General features: G+C 37.9%; 1 protein-coding gene across 2 annotated transcripts in view; it reads right to left on the reverse strand.

Moving 5' to 3' along the window:
* ERBB4 (erb-b2 receptor tyrosine kinase 4) overlaps positions 1–14,976 on the reverse strand; it is a gene marked incomplete at both ends in the record, with an annotated part of 1,145,028 nt that overhangs the window by 360,005 nt on the left and 770,047 nt on the right. For both annotated transcript variants that reach the window (XM_081242707.1, XM_081242706.1), the window contains one exon: positions 1,747–1,812. In XM_081242707.1, the coding sequence (XP_081098833.1) occupies positions 1,747–1,812 (66 nt within the window). The remainder of the gene's footprint in view (positions 1–1,746; positions 1,813–14,976) is intronic.

Here is a 14,976-nt window from a genome sequence, read left to right on the forward strand (position 1 = left end):
CCATAAAGATCCACGCAAATGAATACTACTCTAAAATTTGGATTTGCACATAGCAGATACAAGTAAATGTTTACTGAATTTAAATTTGCTAGACTCTGTGGAATAGGCATGGTGACCATTAAGCCAATTTTCTGTTATTATAGTAAGTTTAATTTCTACGCTGGAAAATTAGGTGAATTTAATGACTGCATGGCTGATGATTTGATAGCATGAGCTATGGCTTGATGACTTTCTTAGCCAAGACTTCCTCCCACCCCCACTTGGTGGCAAGTAGCAAAACTAATTTCAGTGTACTAGAACATTGTGTTTCTTAAGGTTCCTAACAACAAAAAAAAAAAGTACATTTGGACCTCAGGAAGACCAGAGAACCAGGAAGTAAAAACTGTCAAAAACTGTTACTCTCTCTCTCCAATTCTCCTTTGCCTCTGCATGGCTGATTTATACTTCTGTGTCATGAAGGACTGGTTATTTCTGCTTCTCATTAATACACATTTTCTCCAATATCATAGTGAATGTGCTTCACACAGTAATCTAATCTTACTTTAGCATGCTGCTTAAAATTCTTGTCAAAACATTGTTGCCATAAAACATTGTTTCTATTAAATAAGTTAATTTAAGTCTACACTTTAATCCAACAGTATAACAGATGTCCATAATATCTAATATTTGTATGTTCAAATTTTTAATAATTTTTCTATGTGTCTTCTATGCTAAAAAAAGAAATACATTTCAAATAGCCTCCACATTGTTTTCCATTTATTATTTCAGCTGTTATTATAACAGGAAGAAATGTCTTTACCATTTATATAGAGCATTTTGTATTTCTTTTTTTGTTTTTGTTGTTTTTTGTTTGTTTGTTTTTGCAGTACACAGGCCTCTCACTGTTGTGACCCCTCCCGCTGTGGAGCACAGGCTCCGGACGCACAGGCTCAGCGGCCATGGCTCAGGGTCCCAGCCGCTGTGTGGCATGTGGGATCTTCCCGGACCGGGGCACGAACCCGTGTCCCCTGCATGGGCAGGCGGACTCTCAACAACTGCGCCACCAGGGAAGCCCTGTATTTCCTTTTTAAAGAAAACATTTATCCTTAAGATGAGTGAACGTTCAGTGCTGATTTAAGTATCAGATGACTTTAAGAATGCTGAAAACATTAGATATTTGTCTTTATGTTCAGTATACTTTGTTTTTAAATGTCTTAGCAGTGATGATCATCCCTCATACTTATTTTAATGACATACAAGAAACAATATACACTAAGGGTGAGATACATTTTGTGATTTAATAGTGAATCTATATTTATAATTCACATAGTTTATATCTCTGTACCTAGAACAGAGTGGGTACACAGTACGCTTTTCCTTTCTTTCTCCAGTGAATGAATAGTGATGTAACCCTTTGGGAAAAGTACTGAGATATTCAGTTAACCTGAAATTCAGTTAATTATCATTTGGTATACATTTGGTTTTCCTACTTCCTCTGATGTACAGACTCTGAAGTCATGGTTAATAGCAACACATTTGTGTTGCTATCATTAATCCAGAATCCACAAAGAAATATAGGAAACAACTACATATTACATTTACTTTGAAAGCATTGAGATAAGGCAGTTTACTTAGATAGAATCAAATCTACCACAAGGAGGCAAAAGCTCAGTTTCATGTTTCTGATAACCAGAAGTGTGAAAAGCATCAATTATTAAAATTACTTGACAATTTCAAGGCTATGTCTTTTCACTGTTGAACACTTACAAGTCTGGCAATGATTTTCTGTGGGCCCCCAGCATCGGCCAGTGCAGGACTTATGGCAACGTCCACCTGTAGAACAGCAAAAAGCACATGTGTATTATAATCTTTCACTCTGACTAGGAGTTAAGACCTCAAAGGAAACATTCTTGTCCCTTTATGAGGATTTTTATGTCACACTAGAGTTGAAACATAGCTCATAAAATGCCCACTTAAGTAGCAAAATCTGAATGTCAAATACATGTGAAGCAGAAATACAATCTCTTGATATTCAAAATCCTCTCATCATTTTATAAGAAAAGGAAATACATGAATCTGTAAATGTTCCTACATAGTCAGAAGTAAATAGTTACATGAAATAAGTTTCACTTCAACTACTGAATATTTTATTCTATTGATCTATCCTGCTTGATATAATTTCAAAAGTTCAGGGCTTACTGACACCAACAGATGTTAAGGATTAAATCAATAGTTAAAAAGAAGTTGAAGTCTATGAAAACAAGAATATATTACAAACATGATAAACCGTCAGAAAAAAAAAAAGGTTTATATATAATTGAGATTATCTTTTTTTGTCAAAGGTCTATTGTGTCTTTTTAAAATTTTTTATTGAAATATAGTTGACTGACAATGTTAGTTTCAGGTGTACAGCAAAGAGATTCAGTTATACAAATATATGTATATATATATATACATATGTATGTGTATATATATATATACATATATATATATATATATATATTCTTTTTTTACATTCTCTTCCATTATAGGTTGTTACAAGATATTGAGTATAGTTCCCTGCACTACACAGTAGGTCCTTGTTGGATATCTATTTTATATACAGTAGTATGTATATTTTAATCCCAAACTCCTAATTTATCCCTCCCTCTCTTTCCCCTTGGGTAACCATAAGTTTGCACTGTCTTTTAAAAAATTTCTTTATTGAAGTATACTTGATGTACAATATTAATAAGTTTCACGTGCACATCACAATGATTCACAATTTTTAAAGGTTATATTCCATATATAGTTATGACATAATATTAGCTATATTCCTGAGAAGGCGGTCATTAAGAGGTTGTGACTGCCAGTTGACCTGCGAGCTGAACCCAGGCAATCAGAGGCTTCTCACCCCCTCCCTTGTCCTTGAAATGTATGACTAATCCCATGCTAGCAGCTGTTTCAAGGACATAGCCTTGAGAGAGTAAGGTGTCGCTGAGACCATCTGGACTGAATAAGTGACTGAATTTAGTTAGGACCTCTATACAAACCTTTAAGACTCTGGTAGGCGGATGCTGAGATCTAGTCACCTTGCTGTTGCCCAAGACAAATTGCATAAATAAGTTCCCTTGCTTATTAAACCTGTCGCCTACTAATATGGAGTGGGCTGCCTCTTTCTTCCGTCTCTCCTTGTCCTTTATGTACAGGGGCCACCTTGTAAACGAACATCTTTATATAAATATTTCAAGCATTTAAAACAGCTAATTTTTTAGAAAGCTTAATTTCAATTATTTTATATCCTCTTCTAAAAATTTTATTGATACTACCTTCATTTTCAAATATCAGCCTTTATTTCCTATAGTCTCATTTTCCTTTTAACAATGATGCTACTATGGGTATTTGCCTCAGCAAATAGAGTTGTCCCACAGAGAAATTCCCTACAATCTCAACAAAAGAATATTAGCTAGAAGAAATCATGTATAATGACTCTCTTTGAAGTTTGCAGCTGAATTTCATACGCTCACTCCAAATTTTTGTGAGTACAAGGATATGGAATGGGCTCATTTTTAGAGAAAAGTGGACATGAAAATCTATCAAAGATAAAGTTTTCTATAACCAAGTTCTTATTAAACCTTTTCTGTTAATTTTCTAATATAAATTGTGAATGAGTACATGCCTATTCAAGTTGTTTATTTTAAAATAGTTAACTTCACTCTAAAAATTATGGAATAAGGTTATATCAAAAGTTTCCTTGACCCAGTTTTTAACTCTTCCTCTTGGAAGTTCTTACAACTTGGGCAGCTTTTTTCTATTGTTTGTCTTAGTCTCTCCTTCTGAGACTGACTGAATGAACTTAGTATGTTAAATGCTTTCCCAGTTAAGGGACAGATTCAGCAGACACCTTTTCTCAGGCTAAACCTCAGACCATCCTACTGGTCTACTCTTCTGCAAGTGAACAGTACTATTTCCAAGTTAATATAACACTTAAGCTCAATCCCAGCCACCCTCTTAAAAGTATCTAGATCCTGGCCTCAGTGGGGTTTATTTAAAGCAATTGTGTTTGTGAAACACAGGCTGACATCACAAGCGTATAATATCCTGTCACTCTGCCATCTGTTTATTTAGATCCAAACACATTATAACTACATAATGCAAGCTCATTCTAGCTGACAGGAAAAGGACTCCATCTGGCTTGAACAATATAACTTTAATCAGTGATAATGATAATTATTATTAAAAACTTACCAGAGTTCTTTTGTATAAAGCTAATAAATCCAAATTGATTTATACCAGAGGAAATAAGAAAGGACTGTGAGACAAAATTGAAAGCAGTGCAAACTTTTTCTGAGTACAAACTTTTTATGAGAAAGTAGGTAATGTTAATGTGTTTCTTTAGGTGTGTTAAAATCCTTTTAATCGACCCAATAAGTAGTCTGTTAATTGCAGATATCTGAAGCAGAGGATGATCTACCATTTAATCTGACTTCTCTAATTGGGTTTGGACCTAATAAAATATTTAGCTTAATTATTGTTGCCAAACAACTATCTGTAGTTGTGAATAAAAAATGCTGAGTAACATTAGACATTTTAAAACTTCAATGATCCCCTTTAATTGGATTACATATTTTTTTACCTTCTTACTCTTGCAGTTTCAATTTACCATCTCAAGACCTACTCTCATATCTAATAGAAAAAGAAATATTACTAGAAATTTTGTTTACAATTCTTGCCAAAGTATCATAGCAAGACCCACCTAGTCGGGCACAAGTTATACAGTGCCTGCACAAACAGAGAATGCTTAAATAATTTAACCTTGTCTAAATGCTGTGAAGAGATTTCATTTGTTAGTTTCCATTTTTCATTTATATAAAAGTAGAAATATCAATTATGCCTATAACAGGAAGCCAACAACTGTTTCTTCTCTGGGATTTTCCTCAGACTTATATTCCCTCCACCCCTTTTGAAAACCAAAAGGAGGTGATTTCTTGGCCCACACCCTTCAGAGTGCTGTCACGACAAGTGTGCTGGAGGACCGTGAATTGAATGTGCCTCCGTTAATGGTTGCTCCTTCTGGCCTGCCCTTCATTTCACTGTCTCTAGGGCTCTGAGGTTTTTGGAATCTGCTCAGGCACTCAGTTCAGTTTTGGTTTTCAAAACTGTGTGATACATGGCACTTGGGCTAACACTATTTTCGCTGAATTATTGCAATTAACTAAATGGCAAAGTATCTGACCAAGATCTCTGCCTACAATGATATATTTCTGAATTAATGCATTTTTCACACTTTCACACCTGCAACCTTGGTTTTATTCCTGCAGACAATTGAATAGTGTAGTTTTAATGGGCTACATGTTTAATATTTTTAAACATCTGGTTTTAGCGTTTTGTTCCCAACATTTCTGCTGCACAAAAGGGTTTCCTTAGTAATTATTAATCTCGAATTGGAAAAAAAATATTCTACAAACTTTTTTTCTTACTTTCCTTCCATCCATCTTATCCATAAGTATTTCTTGAGTACCATCTGTATCTGTGTATCAGGAACTATGTTACATATCAGAATTAAGCTGAAACAGACATGGTTACTATTCTAAGAGAATTCACAATTAATTCAGCATTATTCTGAAGGAAAAGGTTTTGACTACTCTATATATAATGTTCACCCTCCATGTGTTTAATGAAAGAAGGTGATAAATTTGAATTTTCAACAGTCCCCTAGCTTAGGAAGGAAGAGTTGGACAAAGCCAGGTTGAGCTGGACTGTTTCCAATATAATGCCTGGTAGCTCCAAAGTCTACTGTATTCCTTATATGTGATTTATCTATGTTGTGACATCAAAAATGAGATCTACCCAGAGCATTTCAGTGGAGAGGATAAACATGGCCTCTGAAGGGTCCCTTGTGCATCTCCTAACAGGAAGGAAAATATTTTAACTATGGTGCAATAGATATCTTACTGGGAACTTTCTTCTGGTCCTCGGTTTTTGGGTGTGCAGTACCTCAGGAGGCCTGATTCACAGGGAAAAGAGACTGTATAGGTAAATAATTTTTAGTGTCACTTAGCTTTATAACCTACTTCTCTAGTAGAGTGTTTTTTTAAAATGAGGACAGGAAAAAGAGGAATTAGTCAGATACTAGCCTATGTAAATGGGAGAAACATTTTGGGGCACTGAGACTTTGCCAATGCTGTCCAAATCTGCTTATTTCCATGTTTCAATCTACTGCATCATTCTTTTTCATTATTTATTGTCATAATTCTTTTAAAACTATTTGAGAAAATATACCACTTAAAAATAAGAATCTGAAGGACGAGGGGAAGATGGCAGAAGAGTAAAATGCGGAGATCACCTTCCTCACCACATATACACCAGAAATACATCTACACGTGGAACACCTCCTACAGAACACCTACTGAACGCTGGCAGAAAACCTCAGACCTCCCAAAGGGCAAGAAACTCCCCATGTACCTGGGTAGGGCAAAAGAAAAAAGAAAAAACAGAGACAAAAGAATAGGGATGCGACCTGCACCAGTGGGAGGGAGCTGTGAAGGAGGAAAGGTTTCCACACACTAGGAAGGCACTTCGCGGGTGGAGACTGCGGGTGGCGGAGGGGGAAGCTTCGGAGCCGCGGAGGAGAGCGCAGCAACAGGGGTGCGGAGGGCAAAGTGGGGAGATTCCCGCACAGAGGATCAGTGCCGACCAACACTCACCAGCCAGAGAGGCTTGTCTGCTAAACCACCGGGGCAGGCGAGGCTGGGAGATGAGGCTCGGGCTTCGGTCGGAGTGGTCAGGAAAAATGTATGGAGCTACCGAAGAGGCAAGAGACCTTCTCTTCCCTATTTGTTTCCTGGTGCTCGAGGAGAGGGGATTAAGAGGGTCAATTAAAGGAGCTCCAAAGACGGACGCAGCCGCGGCTAAAAGCGCGGACCCCAGAGACAGGCATAAGACGCTAAGATCACTGCTGCTGCCACCAAGAAGCCTGTGTGCGAGCCCAGGTCACTATCCACACCCCCTTCCAGGGAGCCTGTGCAGCCCGCCACTGCCAGGGTCCCAGGATCAAGGGACAACTTCCCTGGGAGAACGCACGGCACAACTCAGGCTGGTGCAACGTCAAGATGGCCTCTGCTGCTGCAGGCTCGTCACGCATTCATACCCCTGCCTCCCCCCAGCCTGAGTGAGCCAGAGCCACTGAAGCAGCTACTCCTTTAACCCTGTCCTGTCTGAGCGAAGAACAGACGCCCTCCGGCGACCTACACGCAGAGGCGGGGCCAAATCCAAAACTGAGCCCCGGGAGCTGTGAGAACAAAGAAGAGAAAGGGAAATCTCTCCCAGCAGCCTCAGAAGCAGCGGATTAAAGCTCCACAATCAACTTGATGTACCCTGCATCTGTGGAATACCTAAATAGACAACAAATCATCCCAAATTGAGGAGGTGGACTTTGAGAGCAAGATTTATGATTTTTCCCCCTTTTCCTCTTTTTGTGAGTGTGTATGTGTATACTTCTGTGTGAGATTCTGTCTGTATAGCTTTGCTTCCACCATTTGTCCTAGGGTTCTATCCGTCCTTTTTTTTTTTTTTTCTTAATAATTATATTTTATTTTAATATCTATTTTATTTTATCTTACTTTATCTTATTTTACTTTATCTTCTTTCTTTCTTTTTTCCTTCCTTCCCTCCTTCCTTCATTCCTTCCTCCCTCCCTCCTTTCCTTCTTTCTTTTCTTCCTTTCTTTCTTTCTTTCTACTTCTACTAATTCTTTCTTTCTACATTTTCCCCCTTTTATTCTGAGCCGTGTAGATGAAAGGCTCTTGGTGCTGCAGCCAAGAGTCAGTGCTGTGCCTCTAGGTGGGAGAGCCAACTTCAGTACACTGGTCCACAAGAGACCTCACAGCTCCACATAATATCAATGGCGGAAATCTCCCAGAGATCTCCAACTCAACACCAGCACCCAGCTTCTCTCAACGACCAGCAAGCTAAAGTACTAGACACCCTATGCCAAACAACTAGCAAGACAGGAACACAACCCTACCCATTAGCAGAGAAGCTGCCTAAAATCATAATAAGTCCACAGACACCCGAAAACACACCATCAGACGTGGACCTGCTCACCAGAAAGACAAGATCCAGCCTCATCCACCAGGACACAGGCAGTAGTCCCCTCCACCAGGAAGCCTACACAAACCACTGAACCAACCTTAGCCACTGGGGACAGACACCAAAAACAATGGGAACTATGAATCTGCAGCCTGAAAAAAGGAGACCCCAAACAGAGTAAGATAAGCAAAATGAGACGACGGAAAATCACACAGCAGATGAAGGAGCAAGATAAAAACCAACCAGACCTAACAAATGAAGAGGTAGAAGGCAGTCTACCTGAAAAAGAATTCAGAAAAATGCTAGTAAAGATGATCCAAAATCTTGGAAATAGAATAGACAAAATGCAAGAAACATTTAACAAGGAACTAGAAGAACTAAAGACGAAACAAGAAATGATGAACAAAACAATAAATGAAATGAAAAATACTCTAGATGGGATCAATAGCAGAATAACTGAGGCAGAAGAACGGATAAGTGACCTGGAAAATAAAATAGTGGAAATAACCATTGCAGAGCAGAATAAAGTAAAAAAAAATGAAAAGAACTGAGGACAGTCTCAGAGACCTCTGGGACAACATTAAATGCACCAACATTTGAATTATAGGGGTTCCAGAAGAAGAAGAGAAAAAGAAAGGGACAGAGAAAATATTTGAAGAGATTATAGTTGAAAACTTCCCTAATATGGGAAAGGAAATAGTTAATCAAGTCCAGGAAGCACAGAAAGTCCCATACAGGATAAATCCAAGGAGAAATACACCAAGACACATATTAATCAAACTATCAAAAATTAAATACAAAGAAAACATATTAAAAGCAGCAAGGGGAAAAAAAAATATAACACACAACGGAATCCCCATAGGTTAACAGCTGATCTTTCAGCAGAAATTCTGCAAGCCAGAAGGGACTGGCAGGACATATTTAAAGTGATGAAGGAGGAAAACCTGCAACCAAGATTACTCTACCCAGCAAGGATTACATTCATATTTGACGGAGAAATTAAAACCTTTACAGACAAGCAAAAGCTGAGAGAGATCAGCACCAAAAAAAAAAGCTTTACAACAAATGCTAAAGGAACCTCTCTAGGCAAGAAACACAAGAAAAGGAAAATACCTATAATAACAAACCCAAAGCAATTAAGAAAATGGGAATAGGAACATACATATCAATAATAACCTTAAATGTAAATGGATTAAATGCTCCCACGAAAAGACACAGATTGGCTGAATGGATACAAAAACAAGACCCATATATATGCTGTCTAAAAGAGACCCACTTCAGACCTAGAGAAACATACAGAATGAAAGAAAGGGGATGGAAAAAGATATTCCATGCAAATGGAAACCAAAAGAAAGCTGGAGTAGCAATTCTCATAGCAGATAAAACAGACTTTAAAATAAAGACTCTTAGAAGAGACAAAGAAGGACACTACATAATGATCAAGGGATCGATCCATGAAGAAGATAAAGCAACTGTAAATATTTATGCTCCCAACATAGGAGCACCTCAATACATAAGGCAAATACTAACAGCCATAAAAGGGGAAATTGACAGTAACACAGTCATAGTAGGGGACTTTAACACCCCACTTTCACCAATGGACAGATCATCCAAAATGAAAATCAATAAGGAAACACAAGCTTTAAATGTTACATTAAACAAGACGGACTTAATTGATATTTATAGGACATTCCATCCAAAAACAACAGAATAGACATTTTTCTCAAGTGCTCATGGAACATTCTCCAGGATAGATCATATCTTGGGTCTCAAATCAAGCCTTGGTAAATTTAAGAAAATTGAAATTGTATCAAGTATCTTTTCTGACCACAATGCTATGAGACTAGATAACAATTACAGGAAAAGATCAGTAAAAAATACAAACACATGGAGGCTAAACAATACACTACTTAATAACGAAGTGGTCACTGAAGAAACCAAAGAGGAAATTAAAAAAAATACCTAAAAACAAATGACAATGAAGACACGATGACCCAAAACCTATGGGATGCAGCAAAAGCAGTTTTAAGAGGGAAGTTTATAGCAATACAATCCTACCTTAAGAAACAGGAAACATCTCGAATAAACAACCTAACCTTGCACCTAAAGCAATTAGAGAAAGTAGAACAAAAGAAAACCCCAAAGTTAGCAGAAGGAAAGAAATCATAAACATCAGATAAGTAATAAATAAAAAAGAAATGAAGGAAACAGTAGCAAAGATCAATAAAACTAAAAGCTGGTTCTTTGAGAAGATAAACAAAATTGATAAACCATTAGCCAGACTCATCAAGAAAAAAAGGGAGAAGACTCAAATTAATAGAATTAGAAATGAAAAAGGAGAAGTAACAACTGACACTGCAGAAATACAAAAGATCATGAGAGATTACTACAAGCAACTCTATGCCAATAAAATGGACAATCTGGAAGAAATGGACAAATTCTTAGAAATGCACAACCTGCCAAGACTGAATCAGGAAGAAATAGAAAACATGAACAGACCAATCACAAGCACTGAAATTGAAACTGTGATAAAAAAATCTTCCAACAAACAAAAGCCCAGGACCAGATGGCTTCACAGGCAAATTCTATCAAGCATTTAGAGAAGAATTAACACCTATCCTTCTCAAACTCTTCCAAAATATAGCAGAGGGAGGAACACTCCCAAACTCATTCTACGAGGCCACCATCACCTTGATACCAAAACCAGACAAGGATGTCACAAAGAAAGAAAACTACAGGCCAATATCACTGATGAACATAGATGCAAAAATCCTCAACAAAATACTAGCAAACAGAATCCAACAGCACATTAAAAGAATCATACACCATGATCAAGTGGGGTTTATTCCAGGAATGCAAGGATTCTTCAATATAAGCAAATCAATCAATGTGATACACCATATTAACAAATTGAAGAAGAAAAACCATATGATCATCTCAATAGATGAAGAGTAAGCTTTCGACCAAATTCACACCCATTTATGATAAAAACCCATCAGAAAGTAGGCGTAGAGGGAACTTTCCTCAACATAATAAAGGCCATATATGACCAACACACAGCTAACATCGTCCTCAATGGTGAAAAACTGAAAGCATTTCCACTAAGATCAGGAACAAGACAAGGCTGTCCACTCTCACCACTCTTATTCAACATAGCTGTTGAAGTTTTAGCCACAGCAATCAGAGAAGAAAAGGAAATAAAAGGAATCCAAATTGGAAAAGAAGAAGTAGAGTTGTCACTGTTTGCAGATGACATGATACTATACATAGAGAATCCTAAAGATGCTACCAGAAAACTACTAGAGCTAATCAATGAATTTGGTAAAGTAGCAGGATACAAAATTAATGCACAGAAATCTCTGGCATTCCTATATACTAATGATGAAAAATCTGAAAGTGAAATCAAGAAAACACTCCCATTTACCACTGCAACGAAAAGAATAAAATATCTAGGAATAAACCTACCTAAGGAGACAAAAGACCTGTATGCAGAAAATTATAAGACACTGATGAAAGAAATTAAAGATGATACAAATAGATGGAGAGATATACCATGTTCTTGGATTGGAAGAATCTACAGTGTGAAAATGACTCTACTGCCCAAGGCAATCTACAGATTCAATACAATCCCTATCAAACTACCACTGGCATTTTTCACAGAACTAGGTCAAAAAATTTCACAATTTGTATGGAAACACAAAAGACCCTGAATAGCGAAAGCAATCTTGAGAACGAAAAACGGAGCTGGAGGAATCAGGCTCCCTGACTTCAGACTATATTACAAAGCTACAATAATCAAGACAGTGTGGTACTGGCACAAAAACAGAAAGATCGATCTATGGAACAGGATAGAAAGTGCAGAGATAAACCCACGCACATATGGTCACCTTATCTTTGATAAAGGAGGCAGCAATGTACAGTGGAGAATGGACAGCCTCTTCAATAAGTGGTGCTGGGAAAACTGGACAGGGACATGTAGAAGTATGAGATTAGATCACTCCCTAACACCATACACAAAAATAAGCTCAAAATGGATTAAAGAACTAAATGTAAGTCCAGCAACTATCAAACTCTTAGAGGAAAACATAGGCAGAACACTCTATGACACAAATCACAGCAAGATCCTTTTTGACCCACCTCCTAGAGAAATGGAAATAAAAACAAAAATAAACAAGTGGGACCTAATGAAACTTCAAAGCTTTTGCACAGCAAAGGAAACCATAAACAAGACCAAAAGACAACCCTCAGAATGGGAGAAAATATTTACAAATGAAGCAACTGACAAAGGATTAATCTCCAAAATTTGTAAGCAGCTCATGCAGCCCAATAAGAAAAGAACAAACAACCTAATCCAAAAATGGGCAGAAGACCTAAATAGGCATTTCTCCAAAAAGATATACAGACTGCCAACAAACACATTAAAGAATGCTCAACATCATTAATCATTAGAGAAATGCAAATCAAAAGTACCATGAGATATCATCTCACACCAGTCAGAATGGCCATCATCAAGAAATCTAGAAACAATAAATGTTGGAGAGGGTGTGGAGAATAGGGAACACTCTTGCACTGCTGGTGGGAATGTGAATTGGTACAGCCACTATGGAGGACAGTATGGAGGTTCCTTTAAAAACTACAAATAGAACTACCATATGACCCAGCAATCACACTTCTGGGCATATATCCTGAGAAAACCATAATTCAAAAAGAGTCATGTACCAAAATATTCATTGCAGCTCTATTTACAATAGCCCAGAGATGGAAACAACCTAAGTGCCCAGCATCGGATAAATGGATCAAGAAGATGTGGCACATATATACAATGTAATATTACTCAGCCATAAAACGATATGAAATTGAGCTATTTGTAGTGAGGTGGATAGACATAGAGTCTGTCATACAGAGTGAAGTAAGTCAGAAAGAGAAAGACAAATACCGTACGCTAACACATATATATGGAATTTAAGAAAAAAATATATCATGAAGAACCTAGGGTAAGACAGGAATAAAGACACAGACCTACTAGAGAATGGACTTGAGGATATGGGGAGGGGGAAGGGTAAGCTGTGATAAAGTGAGAGAGAGGCATGGACATATATACACTATCAAATGTAAAATAGATAGCTAATGGGAAGTAGCCGCATAGCACAGGGATATCAGCTCGGTGCTTTGTGACCACCTAGAGGGGTGGGATAAGGAGGGTGGGAGGGAGTGAGATGCAAGAGGGAGGGGATATGGGAACATATGTATATGTATTACTGATTCACTTTGTTATAAAGCAGAAACTAACACACCATTGTGAGGCAATTATACTTCAATAAAGATGTAAAAAAATTGTTTTTAATAAAAATAAGAATCTGACATTTCCATTCAGCTTAGTGATAGCATAGTTATTTAAATTAATATTTCTACCTCCTGTCAATCTGACCCAATTGAAAATCTTAACTATAGAATAAAACAAAAATTTAAACAAATATTTGTCACCTTAACAACTAATTTTAAAAAATAAGTGCTGATTAATGCATATAAGCATTATTTCAATTCACAGGCAATCTCCTCTGACAATGCATTATTCATCATAGAAGTTAGCAAATATAGCTAAGTTCATTTTTATGCTTGTCTAGCAGTTGTTACTAAAAATGTAGCTCTTGTTCTTTTTTTTTTTTTTTTTTTTTAAGGAGCTAGAGTCCCTGAGCCACTTTGATAATTTTAAGAGTCATAAAATCATGCTGGAAGTTTTGCTTTTATTTGGAACTGCCTGACAGCAGAGATGGGATTTAACTTGTACCTCTGTACTGCTTTCTGCAAGTAATATGCCAGGACAGTTTAAGAGTTACAAAATATAAAGTAACTGACAACCATAAATGATTACATCCTCAACCTGCCTCTAGTTAAAAGTGTTGAAGTTACATCCCTGGATTCTTCTTTCAGTTCTTTTAAAAGTTGGCATTCTCGGGCTTCCCTGGTGGCGCAGTGGTTGAGAGTCCGCCTGCCGATGCAGGGGACACGGGTTCGTGCCCCGGTCTGGGAAGATCCCACATGCCGCAGAGCGGCTAGGCCCGTGAGCCATGGCTGCTGAGCCTGCGCGTCCGGAGCCTGTGCTCTGTAAGGGGAGAGGCCACAACAGTGAGAGGCCCGCCTACCGCAAAAAAAAAAAAAAAAAAAAAAAGTTGGCATTCTTGACCTCTTAACACTACATTTACTGGGGAAGAGTGAGAGAACAGTATCTTTTTTATGACCATGAATTTTTTTTTTTTTTTTTTTTTTTGCGGTATGCGGGCCTCTCACTGTTGTGGCCTCTCCCGTTGCGGAGCACAGGCTCCGGATGCGCAGGCTCAGCGGCCATGGCTCACGGGCCCAGCCGCTCCGCGGCATATGGGATCCTCCCGGACCGGGGCACGAACCCGTATCCCCTGCATCGGCAGGCGGACTCTCAACCACTGCGCCACCAGGGAGGCCCGACCATGAATTTTAAAAAAGGGAAGTGGAACATTTTTGAAAGTCTACACTAAACCAGCTCCTGTTCTTGGCCAGACAATAAAAAGATGAATAAGTCAGAGTTCTGCCCTCAAGGAGCTTTCAAGGACCAGGAAATAGGCAGAAATATGGGCAAATGATTACAATAATCAAAACATAAGTATGCATAAAGTAGATAAAAAAGATTAAAAAAAAAAAGTTCTCCAGATGGGATGGGCATTTCAATTGGGCTTGGATATCTTGTTTTCCCCGTAGAGAACGGGAGGGAAGAAAAGTTCCAGGCTGAAAGATTTACCTAAGCAACAACACAGAGGCATGGATAAGCAGAACTCTTTGGGACCATAATGAATATTTTATGGTCCCTTGAGCAGTTTGCACAGAAACAGCTTGATGTATGAGTTTACAAAGTGTCTTGAAAGTCTTGGTTGGTGTTTACTCTGTACAGGTATT

Source organism: Mesoplodon bidens (assembly GCF_964165515.1).
Source record: "Mesoplodon bidens genome assembly, chromosome: 8".
In the NCBI taxonomy this organism is placed as follows: domain Eukaryota; kingdom Metazoa; phylum Chordata; class Mammalia; order Artiodactyla; family Ziphiidae; genus Mesoplodon; species Mesoplodon bidens.